The sequence below is a fragment of the Neovison vison genome, chromosome 1 (genome assembly GCF_020171115.1).
Source record: "Neovison vison isolate M4711 chromosome 1, ASM_NN_V1, whole genome shotgun sequence".
In the NCBI taxonomy this organism is placed as follows: Eukaryota; Metazoa; Chordata; class Mammalia; order Carnivora; family Mustelidae; genus Neogale; species Neogale vison.
The window spans coordinates 316,043,612-316,064,651 of NC_058091.1; the positions used below are offsets into that span (position 1 = coordinate 316,043,612).

General features: G+C 65.8%; 2 protein-coding genes across 3 annotated transcripts; one reads left to right on the plus strand and one right to left on the minus strand.

The window, feature by feature from the left end:
- Positions 1-10,562: 10,562 nt before the first annotated feature.
- Positions 10,563-19,175, minus strand: NDUFS6 (NADH:ubiquinone oxidoreductase subunit S6). 2 transcript variants are annotated; one of them, XM_044234187.1, is made up of 4 exons: positions 18,857-19,175; positions 18,223-18,276; positions 11,169-11,347; positions 10,563-10,690 (listed from the first exon to the last, which is right to left on the minus strand). In XM_044234187.1, exons 1-4 carry the CDS (start codon positions 19,115-19,117, stop codon positions 10,582-10,584), a joined length of 603 nt encoding a protein of 200 aa, XP_044090122.1. In that variant the 5' UTR covers positions 19,118-19,175; the 3' UTR covers positions 10,563-10,581. The 2 variants fall into 2 exon arrangements, with proteins under 2 accessions (XP_044090122.1, XP_044090132.1); XM_044234197.1 differs by having other exon boundaries at positions 11,225-11,347; positions 18,857-19,145.
- A 345-nt stretch (positions 19,176-19,520) lies between these two features.
- On the plus strand, positions 19,521-20,599 carry MRPL36 (mitochondrial ribosomal protein L36). Its single transcript, XM_044234210.1, has 2 exons — positions 19,521-19,929; positions 20,207-20,599. Exon 2 carries the CDS (start codon positions 20,230-20,232, stop codon positions 20,542-20,544), a length of 315 nt encoding a protein of 104 aa, XP_044090145.1. The 5' UTR covers positions 19,521-19,929; positions 20,207-20,229; the 3' UTR covers positions 20,545-20,599.
- The last annotated feature ends 441 nt before the right edge of the window (positions 20,600-21,040 follow it).

Genomic DNA, 21,040 nt, shown 5'->3' on the forward strand with positions numbered 1-21,040 from the left:
CTGGGGGGCCGCGCCCAGCTGCACACCCGCCCCGTCGCGGCCCCAGAGCCCGCCGCTGGGCAGAGAAGGCAGCCTGCCAACCTGCCCATGAGGTCACCGGCTGGCGCATCGGGAGGTCCCGGCGATGGCCCCACTGGAGGGTACTCAGGGCTCGAAGGACAGCGGCCATCAGGTGTTCTGTCCACCCAGCGGGGCTCCAACTCCACAGGGCGGGTCTCCCAAACATCCGTCCCCTTTCCTGGGGCAGGTGAGGGCCACAGTATCACTCCCACGAGGTCCTGACCTCCCGACGGTCAGCTCAGGCAGGTGCGGGCTCAAAGGGCCACGCGCCAGGACCTGCCGCCATGGCTGTGCGCCACTGCCCTCTGCTGGACAGGCCGGGCGCACGGCGACCTGGCAGGGGCTGGCAGTGCCCAGGCTCCGTGTCCCTGCATGCTCCTCAGGGACCCCGGTGGCCGCCCTGCGAGGCCTCCCCTGCACCTGCCCTTCAGGAGAAGCCCCGGCTTGCAGTGCTCTCTGCTGACAGGATCGCAGCCCTGCTGGCGTATGCCAGGGGCCTTGGGGACCCTCATGCGGGTGAGCCCCACCCCGGCCACCATCCGAGAGCTTGCTGACTTCAGCGAAGCTCTTTCCTCCACTCACTGGCCAAGGATGGCGCTTTGTCCGGGGCCGCGGGCTTGCCCCTTGCAGGGGGGCCCCGCCGTGCAGAGGAGCCGGGAAGAGCACGCGGCCCCACTGAGGGCGGGGGCTCTCCGAGGCTTGGAGGTTCTCTGTCCGCTCTAGAAACTGCTGACCACGAACGTTCCCTTTCTGAATTTTACTGTAACGTGTTCAAGGACACGCTCAGGGATCTAGGCAGCACTCGCCGCTAGACGTCCCGGGGACGGGAGGCAGCACGGCTGTGCCGGGGATCCAGATAAAAACCTGGAATTAATTTCTCCACGTTAAAAAAATCTCTTCAGAGTCCTAGCAAATACAGTTGTGTCTGGATTTCCTCGTTTCTGAGCCACAGGAGAGGTGAGGAAGGGCTGCTGTGGGGGCAGGGCCAGGCCGCTCCCGTGCCCCCAGCGCCACACTCCCTGGAGTCAGCAAGGGGCGGACCCCGAGACCCGAGCCGGCCCTGCCCCTCTGCCCCACCGGTGACCACCTGCCAGGCTCATGTCAGTGACCCCTAAGCAGGGGCCTCTGTTGACCCTCCACATCCAGTCACGTCCTCCCTTTCCCTCGTCCCATCCTTCCCCATCTCTCTGGCCCTGAAACACGTCTGGTGGCCTCAGAGCCCTCCCCTGGAGGCGTCCCCCCCACCGGCCCCCGTGTGCACCCGGCGGAGCAGGGCTGCGGCTCGGCACAGGCGAGCTGGGCGAGGCACCCCCTTGGGCCTGGCCGTGGCCCACCAGCCCTCCGGATCCTGCTCTGCCTTTGCATGGGGTGCTCGGCCTCCACACCCCACCCACTGCTGGGTCTTAAGTATGTCGGCACTTGAACTCTTATGGAGAACAAGGGGCAGCAAACCCCCAAAGAAGTCGGGGTGCACTGACCCCCAGCAGGTTCCCAGGCCGAGGCTGCTGTCCCACTGGCATCTAGCAAGACGTGGTCGTCCTGGGTCTGCTGGGGGTGCAGAGTGTCCTGGGGCCCCCACCCCGCCCCCACGGCTGCTGGGAGCCAGACCTACACAGGTGTGACACCGCGATCGGCCCGGCCTGCAAAACACCTTCATCCCCACGGAGCATCTTCTGTTCAGCACGGACGTTCCCCACGACATGAAACACGTCTCAGATGGCAGCTTTGCCCAGCGTTGGAAGGCGGCAGCCACAAGTGGACACTGTCTTCTCTCCCGACGCGGGTCTTTGGGTCCCAGTCGGAAAGCCGCCAGCCTCTGTGTCCAGACAGGTAGTGGAGAGCGGCGGGGCGAGCTGGCCGGGGACGGGCTCTGTGTGCCGTCGGCCTCTCCCTCTCTCCGCGTCCAGGAGCAGGACTGATTTCTTGAGGAAATGTAAATGAGGCGGGACAGAGATTCACTTCGCGGAGAGAACCCAGTGTTCAAGACGGTGCTTGCGGTGATCAGCTCCGTGCTCATCCCAGCGTCCGGCGGAGCCCGAGGACACGCGCAGGACCACATGCGATCGCTGCCGTCTGGCTGCGGCAAAGCCAGGAAGGACGTGACCCCCCAGGTTTCTGCCTCTTGGCAAAATCACCCTCTTCGTCTCCAAACCGTTGCTTCGCCTTGTGGCTGGGGAGTCGGTGCCTATCCTTTGGGCCACTTCTCCCCGAGAGCATCCCCAGGACGGCAGCCGGCTTCACCACCAGCAGCTCCGCAGTTGGGCCAGACCCGGACTCCCACCCCAGGAGGCTCCGAGGGTGTGGGCGCCCGACGTGGGGCACAGGGGGTGGCGAGGGCAGAGGCTCTCTGGGCTCTGAGCCGTAGCAGAGCAGCTATACGTGGTCCCCACCATCTAGGAACCTGGTCCAACGTGCCTCGGCCTCCCCAGGAGAACAAGGCCCTGGGCCCCAGCAGCCGAGTCAGCCGCGCAGGGGCGCACAGGGGCGAGCAGGCGGGCGAGCAGAGGGCAGCACAGGCCCTGGCTAAGGAGGCTGACGCAGCCTCACGCAGGAACCTGTGAGAGCAGGTGACAGCTGCGGGGACCCATGGCTGGGCTCACGTGGAGCCGCGGGCGAGCCCCTCCTGCCGGCACCAGCTCAGCCCAGCTCGGAGCCCCTCGTGGCCACGGGCGGCAGAGCCAGAGGAGGATCTGCTGCTGCTGAACATGACCGGGGGGCAGCTGCCTCGTCCGCCAGCACCAACCGTCTCTACTCTCATCGGCCGCGTCAGCTGCTGGGGGACCCAGGCCTTCACCCCAGGACGTCTGAGGGCTCACTGGCCTTGCTGTCACCTTACTGGTGACCCCAGCTGGGCATGGAATGGCCTGGATGGCCGGGGGCTCTCGGTGGTGGCAAGCTGGGTCCTCGTGCTCACCAGGCCAGCCCTGCCAGGCCTGCTGGGTGGGGATCCGAGTGCAACACGAACCCGCGGAGGCCAAGGCCACGGGAATGAGCAGCACACATTCCCAGTGTGTGCCGGTCCTCCTTCCCATCCTGCTCCCCAGGCCCACTGGCTGTGTAGTACATGGGGACGCTGTGGTCTGGAGGACCATGCAGGTACCTGCCAGAGGCGAGGCAGAGGCTGGGGAAGCAGGGACAGTGGCCACCCCCCGAGTGGGGCCACTCCCAGTGCGGGCGACCCTGAGGCCCTGGCTAGCCCCGTTGTGGGAGGGACCCATGCCAGCATCTAGCACTGGTCTTGGAGCTAGTAAGAGGCACCTCCGTCAGGCTGGTGGGAGGAAACCCATGAGTGGCCTTCCTCCCTGCTCCACGGCCCCTGGGCCCGGCAACCCTGTGTGAGGACCAGGAGCCCGGGCCAAGCCTGGGCAGGATTCGCACATGGGTGCTCTCGGGTGGGGCACAGGGGCCAGACCGCACACGGGGCAGCTCCGACAAACACACCCGCACACGGACCTCGCTGGCAGACCATCCCAGCCGGCCCCACCCGCCGAGCCGCACACCAGAGCCCAGGCCATGCCGGTCCCCAAACCACGTGTCCTTTGTCCGCAGGAGATGGCCACGGTCCTCTGTGCCCGGGAAGGTGGAGCCCATGTGCACGCTCAGCACCTCCTGCTAAGTGCCCCGGGGACACGGGCGCCACACGCACCGCAGGGGACTAGGCCGGAGGAGCCCCGGACGGGCTGCTGAGGGGCCGGGTCTCTCCTTCGCCTCAGGGGCCTGGACCCGGGGCTGACAGCGCTAAAGGCAAAGCCTGAGCACAGAAGCGCGAGCTCGTCCTCTGCGGCCAGAGAGCGGGGACGGCAGGGAGACAGCGAGACCGCACGGTCACCCTGCCATACACCACCCGTGGGCTGTGCCACACCCCCGGCCAGGCCACCAGACCAGGTGGGCAGGAAGCACACACAGCCGCGTCCCGGCGGCCCTCCAGCACCAGACACTGTTCAGGGAGCCCACGGGAGAGCAGGAGAAAGAAAATCGAGAGGTGGACACAGAGGCAGACGCGAGCCCCACACCCCAACAAGCGCATTCAGCACAAAGGGGCTGAGTCCACGCGAGGAAGAGCACTCGGCACAGCGGGTCTGAACCCCCCGCCAGCGCCAGAACCCGCTTCAAGTGCCGCGCAGGCAGGATGGAGGAGGAAGGGGACCGACGTCTCCAAACGTGAATCGGGGAAGGCAGGGCCGCCCCATCCCCCCGAGGGTGCTGCAGCCCTCGGAGCAGAGGAGGGACGGGGGTCTAGACCACACATCGTGGGCTCAGAGCCCAGAGCCTCTGGGCCCTTCTCACGGGGAAGGGGCGGGAGCACCCACCACCCAGAGCGCCCACACACGCTCGGCACCCGACAGCTGCGCCAGCCTCCCCGCCCCTGCGCGGGGTCACGGCGTGACCTGCTGCACACTAGGACCGGGCTGGGCCGGTTCTTCTTAGACCGGCAGGTGCTTCGGAGCTGCCCACGCACCCGGCTCACCCTGGCGAGCACCACGGCCCGGGGCTGTGGCCTCAGGGCGCCCCAGGGAAACGCTCCTCACCCAGCATCACGCACGTGGCCTCTGACGATTTGGCGCTACCCCACTACCCGCCACCCCCGACACGGAAGCCCCAGCTGCAGGCAGCATTCCCGGGTTTGATCCCGGCCTGCAGAGCGCAGCTGTCACGGACAAGTGGAGCCATCCCTGTGAGCCCTCACCGCCCAGGACAGTGCCCCCCACCAGGGCTCTGCCGGGCCAGTCCAGTGGCTGGGCTGCACTTCCTGCAGGCCACCGTCCCACCTGTCGACCGCACAGCCCCGTCCCTGCCCCGGGGGGAGCCTTACGCTCCATCCTCCAGACTGCGCACAGGCACCTTCAACAGCGGGCGGACGGGAGCCTCACCCTGCACTTTCCACACGGAGAGGGTGTCTGACGTTCGTCCCCTCGTGGCCTATGCTGAGACCGGTCTTCAGCTGGAGGCCGTGGGGACCGTGGAGGCTGTGCTTCCCAAGGGACAAGGGCTCTCCTACAGGCAGGGCCTCGGCGAGGGCCGTGATGGTCCCGGAGATGGCACTGCTGGCTGCGGCAGGCGGGCTTCTCTGGGTGACCACGCCATGGGGACACAGCCGTGGGCAGAGCGTATGGACTTGCTTCTGGAAAACCAGCCATGGCGACACGTGGCCTCTGCACAAGCCCAGTGCGTGTAACGTTTGCTTTTCCTTCCAGGGACCCCAGGGAGGAAAGCGAGCATCGGCAGCCGAGCGTGGGGAGCAGGGCTGGGCTGAGAAGCAGCTCCCCTGAGGCTGTGGAGGGTCAGGACCAGGCCGCGGGAAGAGGGCACCGGAGCTGCGCCTGGGGTGGCCGTGTTCCACTCCCGCACCTGCAGAACAGGCCGCCAGGGGCACCCGCGGCGCTTTTACTGAACTCACAGACACAACTGGCCTCAGAGCTCCCTGAGGACACAGGTCCCCTGCCCCCAAGTGCCTCGGAAGCTGAGTCGGAAGCCGAGTCGCTCGGAGCTACCCTCAGACGAAGCCTCAGGCGGGGATCTCAAGTGCTCCTCTGTGCGTCTGGTCCGGCCCATGAAGTCGGTGTCTGGAAGTTCCCACCGTAATAGGTTTTTGTTTGCTTCACCTGGTTTCAGAAATAGTGATTTCCATTTTTGTGCCTCAAGATTAACCGGGAGATGGAAACATGGCGTTTTTATCTTCTGATGCAAATTCCTCAGGTTTGTGTGTTTCATCAGAAAACTTTCTCGTAAAGAGGTGAACCCCCACTTCTTTTGTGGCTCCTTGTGGGGACAAGCCATCCCCTCTGCACACACACCGAGCTGAGCCCTTGCAAGGTGGCCGGCGGTGATGCCGGGTCCCCATGCCCGCAGAAATGTGTCCCTGCACACCTGACCCTGCCCTACGGCTGCTGTGGGATGCCAGGTGGGCAAAGTCTAGTGAGCGGGGGCGTGCCCCCCAGAAGTGACCCCAATACCCTCATCCACCCAGAACGGAAGAATGGGCCTCATTTAGAAAGCCAGTCTTTGCAGACATCATGGTGGAGACGAGGCCATAGTGCAGCAGGGGGACCCCACCAGCGACTGGTGAACGTACAGGAAGGCCACGCGAGGACAGACACTCAGGGACGGGAGGGCCAGCGCACACCAAGGCAGAGACGGGTGATGGTCTGCAAACCCAGGACCCCCAGGCTTGCCCTCCAGGAGGCCTGCTTGTGTCTTCCAAGGGAGGGCGCTGGGGGCCCTGGGAACGCCCCAACCTCAGACTTCCAGCCCCAGAGCCCGCGGTGCCCTATTCTAAGCCCCGGTCTCGGGTGGCTCCTTCAGGCAGCGCTAGAAACACCTTTCGTCTCCGGACTGCCATGTGTCTGCGGCTGCCGTAACTCCCCAACCTCACCGTGGGAGGGGACGGATGCCCAACCTGTCCACCCAAACCCAGAAGACTGCCGCACGTGCGCACACTAGGTCCAAACTCACAAGCCCGTTTCTGGTGTGCCCGACCCAGGGGTCCCTGACATCACCCAGAACCCCGCCTCCCTGCCCCAGATGCTCCTGGTGGATGACATCAGTTGGGCCCCAGGACTCCCCCATGCCCTGTGTGTGACGTCACCCAACTCCACGCCCCCAGGCTTTGTACCAACAGGTCACCCAACCCCGCCGCGACGCTCTGCACGATGTCACCCAAACTTCACGACCCCAGACTCCACGGGAATGACATCAGGCAGGCCCCAGAACCTCTGCGCATTGTCCAACCTGTAGCTCGTGTCCTGCCTGATGATGTCGCCCGCCCCGTCCACGTTCCCTGCGACGACACTGCCCACCCCGCCTGCACTCCAGGCTTCATCTTCGGGGCGCGCCGGCAGCAGACTCAAAGGTGTCGGAGGCTACAGGGTCTGCCAGGTGACCTGAAGACTAGTGCAACCTCGGGGCACCCTGTGTGAACCCTGCACTCCAGCTTCTGCAGCCTGACGGGAACAGTGACCTCTTTGGCTACGAGATTTCCAAACCACCAGGCTCACAGGACACTCTCGTCAGAAAACTCTGCGTGCAAACAGAAGGGATGTGGTTTATTACATGGCTTATAAAATCTGAGGACAGAGAGGATGGGGGGGGTCCTCTGAACCCCATTTCCAAATGGCCAGGGTTTCAGTGAGCTACGGGCTGCAACACACGGGCATCCTGCAGAATCCAGCCCCAGGCTCCTGACCAGGCCACGCCCCTGCACCTGTGGCGGTCGGCTCGGCCACGGTCAGCGGGCGGCGGTCGGCTCGGCCCGCACAGTCCTTCTAACGGCTTCAGCACACCGATACTCCTAGGCCCTAGTTCAGGATAATTCGCCGAACAGCCGTGAGTGGACATGCGCACACCATCTTTTCCACGTCTGCCAGTGGATTCCTTGGGGTAATTTCCCGCCAAGGCCCCACGGGCACATCTCAGTGCAGAACTCCACGCTCCTTGGGCACACGTGGCCCTGCCGCCGGGCCGGACACCAGCGGGCACAAGCGATCTGCCCGTGCGCTTCGTTCTCAGCGTCCGCCTGTGCCTCTTCCCGTCTCCCCTGCGTGATGGAATCGTTTTTCTATCGACCTACATTTGGGTTTCTTTACCATATGAGCTGCCAGTAATTTCCCCAGTCTTCACTATTTTAAAGAAAACTCAGGTTGCAATGTATTACGGAACAAAGAGAATGAAAAAATTAATTCTTTCAGGAAGAATAAGGAAGAACCAGTCACAAGTTGGGACAAGGAGCAGAGGAAGACGGCAGGTCACCCCCGAGGGTCTCACCTCACGTAAACACGGACTGACATCTCCAGTTCGAACACAAAGAAGTGTAAACGGGTCAGCAAAGATCCAGCCACGCGGCGTTTTCAGGAGACACGCTAAAAACACAAGGACACATTCACGTTGAAGGTAAGAGGACTGAAAACTCAGAACGTGCAAGTGCTGGCCTCCAGCAGACGAAGTTGCTGTGGCCAAATCAAGAAAAGCAAAACCGACGGAAAACAAAATGTCCTGCTAGAGACCAGCAGAGTCGCTTCCGGATCAGAAGAGAGCACTTCCAGTCGGGAGGAGCCGGACAGCACAGCCCCAGACGCTCGTCTTTCAAACGGGAAACAAGAAAGGAGAGAGAGAACGTGGCGGAGGAACAGCCCAGCCCACATCTGGGGGCCCCCGGCTCCCCCCGGCCACGCCGCACCCGCCCGGGGCATCGGCCCCTGCAAGCGAGCCAGGGCGCTCCGTGCGGCAGCCGTGCGGCGGCCCGTCAAGCAGGTCCCGCGAGCAGGTCCCGCGAGCAGGTCCCCAGCAACGGGTTTCAACGGCCGGACGCGCACACGGCACATTCTCAGACCAGGGTGCGGAGAACTAGGCTCAGGACACTGCCCTCCGCTCGGCCACCAGTAAGCTCACATTTAAAACTGGACAGGAATGAAATCAGGGGCTGTGGGTGTGGCTGGAGACAAGGGCTCCGGCTAAAGCAGAGGCCGGTGACCCTCGTGGCACTCAGTGCCTGTGAGAACAGGACTGCTGAGAAGCAACACAGTCAAGCCTCCAACTTAAGGAGTGGGGGCAGCGGGCAGCAGGGGCAGGGATCGAAGGGAACGGACGGAAGCCAGACCGAAGCCAGCGACACACCGAGCAGACGACACACCACAGAGTGCTAAGTGGTGGAGAAGCCTCTGGAGAGACGCAGCCCGCAGAAGACCGGTCAGGCCCACATAACCCCGGGGGGCAGGGGGGACCACGGCAGGTCAGGAAGTCACTCTCAGCAGCTCTACGCCGGGACCGAGCACGGAGGCAAACAGCCGGACACCGAGAAAAAGAATCCACGGCACCAAAACCGGCTCAAGGAGAGACGTGAATGTGCCAGAAGCTCCCACCATAGCACCAGGCCCGCGAGGCGCTCCTGAGCCCCCGTCGCTAGGTCACCGCAACCCTGTCCCTTCTCTTCTGGAGAGCAGAGAACCCGGGGGCTCCCCAGCTGCAGGGCAGTGCAACCCTGAGCCGAGACTGGGACAGAGGAAAGGGAACGCTTACAGACCCTCATCCACGCCCACACGTGGAGGCGGCAGCCCCAAACCACACGAGGCCTCACAGGAAAAGGATTCCAGGAGCGCGTGGGGCCTCGCCTGGCAAAGGAACGGTTCCCTCTAGAAAATCAGAGTAATTCACTGTGGCCCATATTTAACGGAAAAAAGCATCACATTCCAACAGATGGAGAAAGCGTCTGCTAGAACATCCGCGCGAGGCTGAACTCGCGGCCAGCTGGACAAAGACCCACCTGCGCCCCGCAGCGCGGCCGAGGGGCCCTCCCATGGGCGTCCAGGCTGCCCGCCGTGCTCCAACCGCCACAGTCCCGGCATGTGCCGGCCAGGCCCGCTCCCTTGGAGGGCACCACGCCACCCGGGTGCAGCTCTGACGGGGCTCCGAGGCCTCTGGACACCGAGGCCGCGTGACGTCCCTCCTGTGTTCATCCTGCTCACGCTCCACCCTGACGAGACCACCAGCCCCTTCCAGCTCCCCCCGACCCGTCGTGACCCCGGGGTCTCTTGGGCCCTCCCCCCCACACCCCTCCCCCATTGCTTGCCCCTGGGCACTTCTGCCAGAAGAGCCTCACGATGGCCCAGGCGTGCCCAGCTTTGGACTGGCGCGCACCACCGGCAGGCCCCACCCACTCCTGCCCTGCCCCCGAGGCCTGGGCTGGCCCTACAGGGGTCCACGGAGCGTCCCCCTCAAGACGGGTGCCTGTTCCAGGCTCCTGATGCTCCTGACGATCTCCAGCTCCCAGGACAGAAAGGCTTCCCGCCCTTCTGAGAACGCCTTCCTTAGGCGATCTGTTCTTTCATCCGGAAGCTCGAATAGTTTTCTCTTCTCCAGACCCCACCGCTCGGTGCCCACACATTTCAGGGTCAGAACATACGTAGCCTCGTGTTCTCGCCAGCCCTGCTGGGAGGCGGGCGTGCCCCACGCTGCCCAGGCTTCCCTTCTGTCTCCTTCCCTCCTTCCTCACCTCACACTGCCCAGCGCTGCCTCCTCCTGGACCCCACAGACCGCGTGTCCGGGCTTGCGGGCACGCTCCCGAGCCGTCCCCTTCCTTCCCGAGTCGTCCCCTTCCTTCCCGAGTCCCAGTGTTGCTCTCCGGTGACCCTGCTGCTCCCCACTCCGCAGACTGCCCTGGATGCGGCCTGCGTGAACACAGATGCTTCGGGCTTTAAGATCTCACACTTCCCCGCGACAAGAGCACAGAGGGAAGCGTGACTGTAGGTGGGTGGCGGGACAGTGGTGGGGGGGCACGGTCTTCCGGTCGGAGTGCGGAGGCAAACGGGGAGCCCTTCGCCTGACAAACCTCCATTCTGTCTGCGGAACCAGAGCGGTTCTTCTCCCGCCTGGCCCTGAGCCACCCAGCCCGGCCCCGCCGTGACGACGGCCGCGGAGCCGCAGGACGCGCCCCCGAGGACGACCCCGCTGCGGTCTGCGCTTCGGAGGAAACGCCGCTTCTCGGAAAGAAACAAGCAGGTGGCTCGCCGTCCGGGGTCCCAACACCGTTTATTCAGCCCCAGCGAGAGGCGCTGTGCGCGCACGGCCCGCGCTAATGCCGGTGCTGTCGGAACTGCAGTCCGCAGTAGCCGCACGTCCCCGTCTTCGTCTCCTTGTCCTGCAAGATTCAGAAGAGAGAGCTCATGAGCCAGCCGCGGGCAGGGGCCTGAACCCTAGCTCCAGCCCTGTGGGACCACCCTGGGGACACGTCTTCCGGCCTTATCAGCGCCCGTCTTCTCTCCCAGCCCGCGAAGGCCCAGAATTCAACGGACTGGAACAGGTGGGCGCTGCGCAGAGGCCCAGCAGCCCCCAGGCCACGGTCCGGTCCGGGCACGCTCAGGCCACAAGCAGACCGGGAGCCAGGGAGCTGCGACGCCCCGCCCTCGTGTCCACGCCGTGGCAGACCTGAGCCTCGGCCCCCGCTCACCCCTCTGCTCGATCGTCCCGGTCCTCCCCTCGCCAAGGCCCTGTGGGGCACAACGTCCAAAACGAGGTTCCAGGAAGATCAAGCCCCAGGTGTGGCAGGAAAGTGGACGACTGTGCTGGCAGTGCCAGGCGCGTCCCCACGGAGAGGGCGCCCACCACACGGTCCCTACCACGTGGCCGGAGGAAAGGTGAGGGCCAGCGCCGCGAGGGACGCGCGGGACGGTACCAGGTTTATGTACACTTTCGGGTGGCCAAGAGCCCCCCCGCCGCCGTCACACGCGATCACACGATTTCCAACTTCGCTCACGGGCTGCTCGGCGATCAGATCAATGGCAAAGTTTTCATTCACCTGGAACGAGACGGAAAGAAAAGCTCATGTAGCCAAGTACAAAAGCGGGACAATTTCACAGAATTTATGTCTCCGTACAGGACGGCCCCACACTCAGGTCCTGCCAGCACAGGCGCCTCGACACGTTCTCGTAGGTTCGCATCCGGTCTTCAACATGCTCACGACACACGCGCACACACACGTCACTTCCCACCCGGACACAACTCCAAACTCACAGAAAAGGGGCAGGAACCAGGTTACGAACACTTGCCCCTGGTCATACCCAAGGGGCGGACCAGAGCCCCCGCACTGCGCCCCGGCTTCAACGCCAGCTCTGCTCCCGGCCCCACGTCTCGCTCCACCCGTGACATGCAGAAAGGCACCCAGGGCCGGCTGTCCCCGCCGGCAGAGGCCCCGCAGTCACGGGGCAAGGAAGCTCTGGCAGACTCCCACGGCCGCACCCAAAGGGCAGCCAGTTCGGGGAAACACCGCATGGAGCAACACGGGACAACACGGCACACCGGAGAGACGACGGGGTTGCAACCGCAGGGACAGAAACCCAACAAATATGCTGAAATCTGGGATTTCGCCGATCTGAAGACTGAATAAATACCTCGCCGTCAGGGACGGACGTCACCGTGAGAGCTGGGCCACAGGGAAAGAACCGATACTCCCGCTTCCTCAGGCTAACCCAGTGTCTTCACGCAAGCGCTCAAGCTGCGGGGAAGACCGCGTCACCCTCAACCCCGTCTGGAGTCACGGCCACCGCCCTGGAACCCCGTGCGGCCCCCACGCAGTGACCTCGCACAGAGACCCCGAGTCTGACCTGATGCAGCCGCCACAGCCAACCCGGGTTCCACACCCCAAGAACAGAGGCACCGAACCCCACTACGTACAGCAGCCGGGAGACCCAGCCGCCGCCGACGCAGCAGAGAGAGAGGCCCGGGTCCACGGCCAGGCGACTCCCGAGCAGGTAAAGGGAGCATCTGTGAGCGTCTAGGGGGGAGGGGCGACACCTAAGAGTTAAAAGACACTTAGACACGTCAGCAGGTGCACTGCCTGGGGCTTACCTGTGTCCTCAGCCACAAGATTCTTCTTACTATGACACAATCAGGACTCAACCTCCCATCAGCTACTTAACTTAGAGATCGCGGTAGTCCGCGGTCCCGTCACTGCCTCGGGGGTCGGCACGCACCAGGGACTCGGTTCACCGGGACCGAGTCGGCGACCTGCTTGCGGAAGGGCGGCCCTGGCGGGGAGCGGGCTGTGGGCCATCAGCACACAGAGCAGCGCGGCCGCCTCGGGAAGCCTCCTGGTTGGTAACGGCTGCGTCAGACCCGGCTCGCGGGACGAGGGACCGTGACACTATCCCCCCACATCTGTTTCGTTAACCAGAGATTCGCACACCTGGCAAGTAACGCGTCTCACAGCAAGCTACTGTGGCCAAGGGGACCCAGGCCAGGAGACCCACCCGGCTCGGACCTGACCCACCCTGAGCCAGGCACGCACAGCCTCCCTGGCCATCACCCCGGAGACAAAGCTCCCAAGGCTGGAAGGTAAAGCATCCGAGAGAGAGAGTGAGAGAGAGAGAGAGAGTGTGTGTGTGTGGGGGGGGGAAGGGCCCCAACGTGCCCCCCGCCCTGTTATGGAGCCGACTCCCGCGTCTCACCCCGGGGGGCCGGCCCATGCCACGGGCTGCAGGTTCCCACCGGAGAGCCGTCCAGAGGCACGTCCCCCTCCAACGGCGTGTGCTCCCCAAAGCCGACCCCGGCCACCATCACGCCCCACCACACTCTCGGCCGTCTGCAGGGCTTGGTGTCCCACGCTCGGGCTCCCAGGCGGCAGCAGCTCGTGGTTCCTCCAGACCCCGTGTCACCGTCAACCCACCCAGGGCGGAAAACGACGGCGAGACCACATCTGGGACGTCACCCGCCTCTGGAAGCCGGAGGCCCGTCTGCGCGCAGCACACGCCACGGGACGCACGCTGCCGGGGCCACTCCTCTTCCTGGCAGACATCCCCGCGGCCACCACGGGGGGACACTGCGCGCAGACAGGACAGGAAACGGAAGCTACACACAGTAAGCGCTGCCCGGGCTCGCCCGCCAGCCGCGCAGTGAGTGCCAACCTCGGTACCGTGGGTGCCTGACCGCAGAGCCGTGCCGGTCAGTCCCGGCTGCCGGGGCCCAGTGGGGCACCTGCCCCGCGTCCCCAGAGCCCCACTGACAGGGAAAGGCCCCACCGCAGCGAAGACAGGGAAACGAGGATCAATGTTCGCAAATAAAGGGGGGCTGGGACCTCTGAACTTTAAAGAAACCTGGAAATGCGTTAGAAAGGCACAATCGGCCTCCGCGAACAGCTTCTCTAAAGCCAGCAGACTCCGTCCAGAGCACACGCGATCCCGCAGGGCCCAGCCCCTCACTCGTGCACGGGAACAGACGGCCTTGCCTGCCGTGGACTCAGATAATGTCCCAACCCACAGACTGCAGACATTCTGGGAAAACTTAATTATTACTACAGACTCCGACTTTGTGAAGTTTCGTTTCTACAAACTCAGCAGGAGGTTACGGGGACATGGGGCTCCAGCAGAGCCCAGGGGTCGCACACAGCGCGGCCGGGTGGGGAGGCCGGGCCATCCCACAGGCTCTCCGAGCACAGCGGCCCCACACGCGGCCTCGCCGCTCCGCTTACACGCGCACCTGACAGCCGGCTGCGGAGGCCGGGAGGGCCCGCTCCCCTCGGCTGCACAGAGCCGTGCATCGCACACGTGAAGCTTGTGCTGTAACACGGGACGGCGTCTACCTAAGGGACACACGTGTCACAAGGGACACACGAACAAACCCCGGGCCCCCAGCATGGCCGTCAAACAGACCGCCATCTCCCGCGGGAAGGGCAGCTGACACCAGAGACTGACACAGGACTGCCCCTGTCGCTCAGCCCCAGGGTGACCCTGACCGTCCGTGATGAACGTCTCATTCCCGGGATTCAGTTCAACCCCAGGCGCACGCAGAGTCCCAGAGCCGAGCCCAGGTGGCAGCTCAGGGCTTGGTCTGGCCGCCCCGACGGAGGCGAGGCCCGGAGGCGCACCCGCGGGCCTTCCACGCGCATGAACGCAGAGGGACATCACAGCGGCCCGGGCTCCTGCCTCAGCCGTCAGCACCGTGGGTTTCAGGCAGACGGTGTCAGAGGCCCCTGACTGTCCAACGGCCGTATGATTGTCCTTTATGCGTCACTCACGTAACGAATGTGAAATTACCTTCTCATTTACCTCCTGGCGGCCCACTGACTGGGCACAAAGACGCACGGGCTTAACTTCATCGGGTGGAGGCTGCGATCTTCGTCTAACCCGTGCTCTGGGGAGTGACTGTTCCATGGACAATTTACTCCCTACATCACACTGAGCTCACGCCCACGAAAAGCACAAGGTGCAACGCGGGAGCACACGGGACAGTCTTCAACTCTACAAGGAGGAACAGCCCCGCGGAGTGACCCCGTGCTGGACGCTGCCAACCCGCTCGGGGAGACGCGCGATCGGAGTAGTAAGAGCCCAGCCGGAATCGGACTTCCGGGGTCTGTGACCCCGACATCTGCTTGAACACACACGGACACACACACGTATGTAATTTTCAAACCACAGTAAAGACTGGTATTTTCATCCAAACTAATACAAATTTGGAGAAAATGCTCAAAAACACCTCCTAGGCTTTTTGTACAGCAGCATCTGCAGGTGCCCTGGGGGATGTGGCCGGGGCAGGGGCTGAGGACAAGCACGGACGCGTGGAACAGCCAGAGGGCGAGAGGAAGGCACAGACCTCGAGGCTCAGCGCCCGGCCACTGGCCTCCGAGCCTCGGGAGCGCTGCGTCCCGCGGGCTCGTGCAGCCTCCTCAAGCCGCCTGGACGTGCAGACACATGCGCCCCTTCGCAGCGCTGCGGTCCAGTCGGCAGCTCGCGGAGGTGTCGGGGTGCGGCCGCAGTCAGCGGGGACGACAACGCCCAGGGTCTCACGCCGCCGTCGATCCTGGCGCACACCCCATGTTTCCTACAGCGTCTGCACGGGGAGTATGGGCCACCTCAGCGGAGAAGTCACTTCACCACGCGAGTGGTCCACTCTGCCAGCGCCCAGGAGAAGCAAGGCCCAACAAGCCAAGGGCTACAAGCCCTTGCGGGACACTCGCCCCTCCCGGTGGGGCCCGTAGCCACAGCGCATGCACCCCACCCGCAAGCTCCTCCCTCCAGCACTCACAGCCCCTGCTGTGCGTCCACAACGTCCAGACCCCTCTGGGGTGGACAGGCTTCACGTCACTCCACCAAACACAGCAGGTGCCACGGGGACCGCTCCTCAGCTCCGCAGTGGCTGGGACCTTCCAGCTGCTACTGAGGAACCAAGCTGCCCAGCGGATGAGCCAGAGTCGCAGCCAGACTCACCTGCCTGCCGGGGGGTCGGAGGCCGTCTGAGGTGGGCAGGACATGTCCAGAGCACCTGGGCAGCGAGGCTCCCCGCTGCCCCCCAGCCGGCAAGGGCGACCCGCCTGGGCTGAGCCGCCCCGTCATCACTGCAGCAAGTGGAGAGCACGGGGGGCTGTACTCAACGGACTCGGCCTCCCAGTGCTCTGCGCTCTCCGCCTTGTTGAGCATCTTTAATACCCATGAATGACGCCAGCCCCGTCGCAATAACCAGCAGCAACGGAATAGGACACACGCTCGCTGAAGGCCTCCCGGGGTGGGGGTTCCCTAGCGGCTCGTCCCCTCGGACCCAGCACCCTCAGCCCAGTGAGGTCAGCGAGGGGGGCAGGCAGCGCTTAGGGGGCTGCACAGATCCGGATGCGGTCGGACAGAGCGGCCTGGAGCCACATTCGAGACCGGACAAGTCCTCTGAGCCGCAAGGGGACAGAGACAGCTGCTGCTGCTGTCACTGTGACCGCCATGCCGCACGCCGTCTCCCGTCCGCACGGGCTCTTCTGCTGGAGGACAGGACACGTGTGCCTTTCGTCTGATGTGCGTGACCACCAAGTCAACGAAACGCTTTCTGTAGCTGCAGACAAGCCTCTGCTCGGTTCCAGCCCCCTGCCTCGCAGAGGTGGCCCAGGACCATGGCAGGCCTGGCTTCTGCCCCTTCCTGCGCGGCCGTTCTTCAGCACGGGAGTGCCTCGTCTTAGGAAGATCCCGTCACAGGCCCGCACGGATTCCTTTGCAGACACGCCGCAAACTGCACCGGGTGCCTCTGGCCAGGAGTAGCCATGAGCCACGCACAGACACTTTCCGTTGCTCTCTGCAAAGGCCAGCTCAGCTATCCAGCTTTCCGCGCTCCTCGTTCATCAGATTAAGCTCAGATTCGGTGGGTTTCTTAAAATACAACTCCCCAAAACTAGAGAACTAGCAAGATCCGTGGTTGTCGGAGGCTGGGGGGAGGAAGGATGAACGGGGGAACGTGAGACATTGTCAGGGCAGGCAAACTACCCTCCGATGCTGTAAAACGGACGCAGGACACGTGTCTGTCACAATCCACAGACTGTACAGCACCGACAGTGAAGCCCGGCACAAACCGCGGGCTTGAGCTCACGTGTCAACACCACCAAGTGTTCAAAGCATCCGCTGTAGCGACCGCAGCACCCGGACAGAAGGTGCTACTTGCAACAGGCCGCCTGGCAGGAGGCGGGTCCGGGGGAATCGTCACACGTCCTGTCCCAGCTCCCAGTACACGAGAAACTCTTCCAAAACAACGCCTCTGGGAAACGCTAACACTCTCACCATGCTACTAAGCGCCAAATGTCTGTGGCCAGAGCAGCGCTCCTCGTTCACAAACACGCGCACCCGCACAACGGGAGCTCCCCGAACACACGAGATGTCCCACAGCTAAAGGCCGCAGAGAGGACAGGGGCTCCGGACCTGGGTGAGGGAACACCTTCAGCTCTGCCTCCTCTGTTCACACTCCACTGGCTTTGCAAATTCTGGTTTTGTTGGGCTGGTTTTGGTTTTCAGCTGCTCCGGTTGCCCCCTGCTAAGACGATCAGAAACCAGAGGCCACAGTCTCTAGCAGGGAGGAGCCCGGGACAGAACCAGGTGTTGCTCACGCATCAGAACTGCTGGGCTGGGGAGCGGGGGCCGGACCGCAGGGGCCACCCAAAGCGTCAGGACCCATGGCTCCACCCGAGGCACTGAACTCTGTCTCCGCCACCCTGTCCCCCGCAAGGCAGGAAAGGAAGTAGAAAAAGAACTTAAGAACAGACACTGTAACCAAGATCAGAGGGGCGGGAAACACAACTTACGGACAGCTGAGAAGAAACAAGAACTAGCAAGAAGGCTGACCGAGGGAAGGAGGGGCACGAGGTGACTGCGGAGGACAAAAGGACTCGGAAGAGAAGACCGCCCAGACCACGGCACGGCACGCAGACTGCGGATCCCGCAGCGCAGGTCAGAGAGGAATTAGGAGGAGCTCAGGTTCCTGGAAACACCACCACCGCATCCTCTCTCCTGCCGTCCCCGCACGGGACCAGTCACAGCCACTCAGGGCAGGACGGTCCTCCTGCCAGCTTCAGCTCGGGAGTGTCCGTCCCTGTAAGAGCAAGGCCCCCTCTGTCCGGCAGCAAGGATGACAAGCAAACCCCAGCACGGGGGTGGAAAGAGTGATTTTTAAAAGTTGGTGATGTGACCTGCTTTAATCTGAGGGTCTGGGCAGTATGAGGCAGAGAAAGGAAAGGAAAACAAAGGGCCGCCTGGCTCACACTCACCCCCAGACCGCGCTTACGCTGCGGCGCGGACCCGGAGGGAAACAGAACGAGACAGAACCGCAGACTTCCAGAGCCGCCGGGGCTCGTCTGAGAACTCCGGTCTCTTTCGTGCCTCGCTGTGCCGTGAAGGCTTCACGGAGACGCACTGTCTGTCCCTCACGTCCGCTTACCTCTTTCTGGCGACCCACGAACCGGACCCTCCTGTAGTCCGCGTCGTCGTAGACCTGGGGAGAGACCGTGCGAGACTTTTACAGCCGCTGGGTGCCAACAGCCTGCATTACGGAAAAGCGTGCGCGGAAGGTTCGGCCGTTGTCACCGAGGGCCGCGGGGACCGAGGACAGGGGGACCGAGGGCGGCTGCGCGGGCGGGGGCGCAGCTCGGCGAGAGCCCGAAGGAGAGAGGAGGCGACGACGCCGGGGACGGCGAGGCGGGGCTGAAGGAGCGGACGGACGCGGGCACCGGAGGGGCCCCCGTTTCCTTCCCAGCCGGCGGCGGCGCAGGCCAGCGTTCCCGGGGCAGCGCGGTGACGGGGTCCCGGAGTCGCCTCCGGCCGTGCCTGCGCTCCGGCGGCCCCTGCGCAGCGCGGCGCAGACGCGAGCCCGACGGCGGCTCGCCCAGGACCCCCGCGCCCTCAGCGCCCCGCGCGTCAGAGCGTGAGACCCACACAGTCCCCGGGCCCGCGGGACCCCGCGCGCGGCCGCCGCTCCTCCGGGAACCGGGCGCTCCGGCCAGCGCGTCCCCCAGCCGCGGGCACCGCGGGCACCGCGCCGAGACGGAGGGCGGCCTCCACGCCGCAGCGCTTACCTGGCCGGTGTGCGTAATCTTCTCCCCGGTCGGCGACGTGCGCACCCCAAAGCACCGGGCGCCCCGGGGCAGGCTCAGCGCCGCCGGGCCGGTGCGGCCCAGCAGCCGGCAGAAGGTCACTGCCGCCGCCATCTTGTGGGCTGACCCTTGACCCGGCGCACCGACACGCTGACGCATGCGCACCGTGTCGCAGGGCCCCGGCGGCCCGACTTCGCGCGCTTCGGGGAGTCGCGCACGCGCACTGCGCTCCGGCGGGAGCATCCAGGCGGGGGCCGCGGCCCGGCCGGGAAAAGGCGGGAAACTGTGCTCGCGGCTTGAGCGCCGGCGGCCGCCGGGAGCTTCCCGCCGGGGTGGGACGGGGAGGACGGGAGGTGCAGGGGCGCGGCGCACACTGGCCGGTCACTGATGACGACGGGGGTGTCCCCCGCGGGGGCCCCGCTGGAGCGAGCGGCGAGCACCGCGGGGACAGCGCGGCTGCAGGGAGCGGCCGGCGAGCTCGAGGCGGCCCCGCGGGACCGTCAGCCCCGGCGGACCCGCCCCTCGCGCACCCGGGGGGCCCGCGGCTCGCAGCCCCGGCGCCCTTAGACAGCGGCAGGGGGCAGGGCGGGCGCGGGGCTCCCGTGGCCGCGGCGGGAGGCGCGCGCGCCAGACTCGGCTTCGGCTGGGCCGGGCCGTAGCGGGCGGTGGTCCGAGGGCGGCCGGCGAGGAGCCGCCCCCGGAGCCCACCGCCTTCCCCGGGAATCCCCGACTGCGCGCCGAGGGTGCTCCCCGGTTTTGCGTGGGCTCCGGGTGCGTCCGTGCCCTACACCTGCCGGCGGGTTGGGGTTTCCCGTGCGTCCCGGGCCTCGCTTCCGCTCCCCGGGGCGCGGTCCGAACCCGTCGGCGCCGGGGGCGGGAGGCCGTCCCGGGAGTCGTCGGCGACTCCGCCTCTGCGCCCGGCCCCGGGCGGATGACCACGTGACCCCCGCCGCCATCTTTCTTCCTGGCGCAGAGTCCGGGCGGCGGCGTCGGCGCCCCATTGCGCAGGCGCTTGCGAGGCGCGCGGCCCGTCGTCCCGGTCGGGTTCTTCTCAGGTGAGGGGCGCCGGGAGTCGCGAGGGGCCGGGGCGGTGGCTGCTGCGGGGGCTCGGGGGACCCTGCGTGGGCCACAGCCGCACGCCCTGCGCTCCCCGGACGCCGCGGCCGAGAAGGGCCGCCTGGTGTCTCCCGCGGGCATGTCCGGGACCTCGCGGACCGCCGGCGGCCGGGGGGGCGGGGGCGCGGGGTTGGGGTCAGGGGCCGCGGAGGGGGGCGGGGGCGCCGCTGCCGGGGTGCGCGAGGCCCCGCAGGACCGCGTTCTGCTCCCGCTCAGGTCCGGCCGCGCTGGCGGCGAAGATGCTGGCGGCGAAGAGGCTGGTGTCCGCCCTGGGCCCCCTGCTCCGGCCGCCGCCCGCCCCGGCCGTGCCCCGCGCGCTCTCCACGCTCCTGCCCGGACGCCCTGGCGCTGCGGGGGCCGCGGGGCTGCCCGCCCGCCTGCTGCCCGTCCGCCTGCTGCCCGCCCTGGGGCCGCCCGGCCTGCCGCCCGCGCTGGGGTTCAAGACCAAGGGCGTCGTCCGGGAGCGCTGCCGGGACTGCTACCGGGTGAAGAGGCGCGGCCGCTGGTTCATCTACTGCCGCGCGAACCCGAAGCACAAGCAGAGGCAGATGTAGCCGGGCAGGGCCCCAGCTGGGGACCGACAATAAAACGTGAACCGCGTGGACCGTGTCCAGCCTCGCGTCCTCCTGCCTCTGCGCGTCGTGTCGCCGCCCAGCGCCGCCCCTGCGTCCGGCAGGGCCCGGGGTGGGGGGTGGGGAGTGCGTCGTGCGGACCGGGGAGAGCGCGGCTGCCCCGGCTCACAACCCAGATCCCTCGGGACGGAGGGTCCCCGGCTCGGCCGGGTCTGCGTGCGGCCGCCGCGCTCCCACGGCACCGCCCGGTCCTGTCCCGACGACCGGCGCGGCAGCCTGGACAGCAGCTCGGGAGTCCAGGCCGACGCGGCTCCCCGACCGCAGACGGAGTCCAGGCTTCCGCTGAGCGCGGTTGCCGCCGTGAGGACCCGCGAACGCGCGTGTGTGGTGCGTGTGCGCGGTGCTGCGCGGAGCCGTGCGGCTCGGCGACCCTCTGCCCGCGTGTGGCCTGAACCCGTGGCGCGGGTGTTCACCGGCC

Coding starts and splice junctions, on each gene's coding strand:
- MRPL36 (XM_044234210.1), top strand. CDS start 20,230: ATGCTGGCGGCGAAGAGGCTGGTGTCCGCCCTGGGCCCCCTGCTCCGG.
- NDUFS6 (XM_044234187.1), bottom strand. CDS start 19,117: ATGCTCCCGCCGGAGCGCAGTGCGCGTGCGCGACTCCCCGAAGCGCGC. Junction 18,277..18,856: donor AGATTACGCACACCGGCCAG/GTAAGCGCTGCG, acceptor GTCTCTCCCCAG/GTCTACGACGACGCGGACTA. Junction 11,348..18,222: donor TCGTGGGTCGCCAGAAAGAG/GTAAGCGGACGT, acceptor GTCTCGTTCCAG/GTGAATGAAAACTTTGCCAT.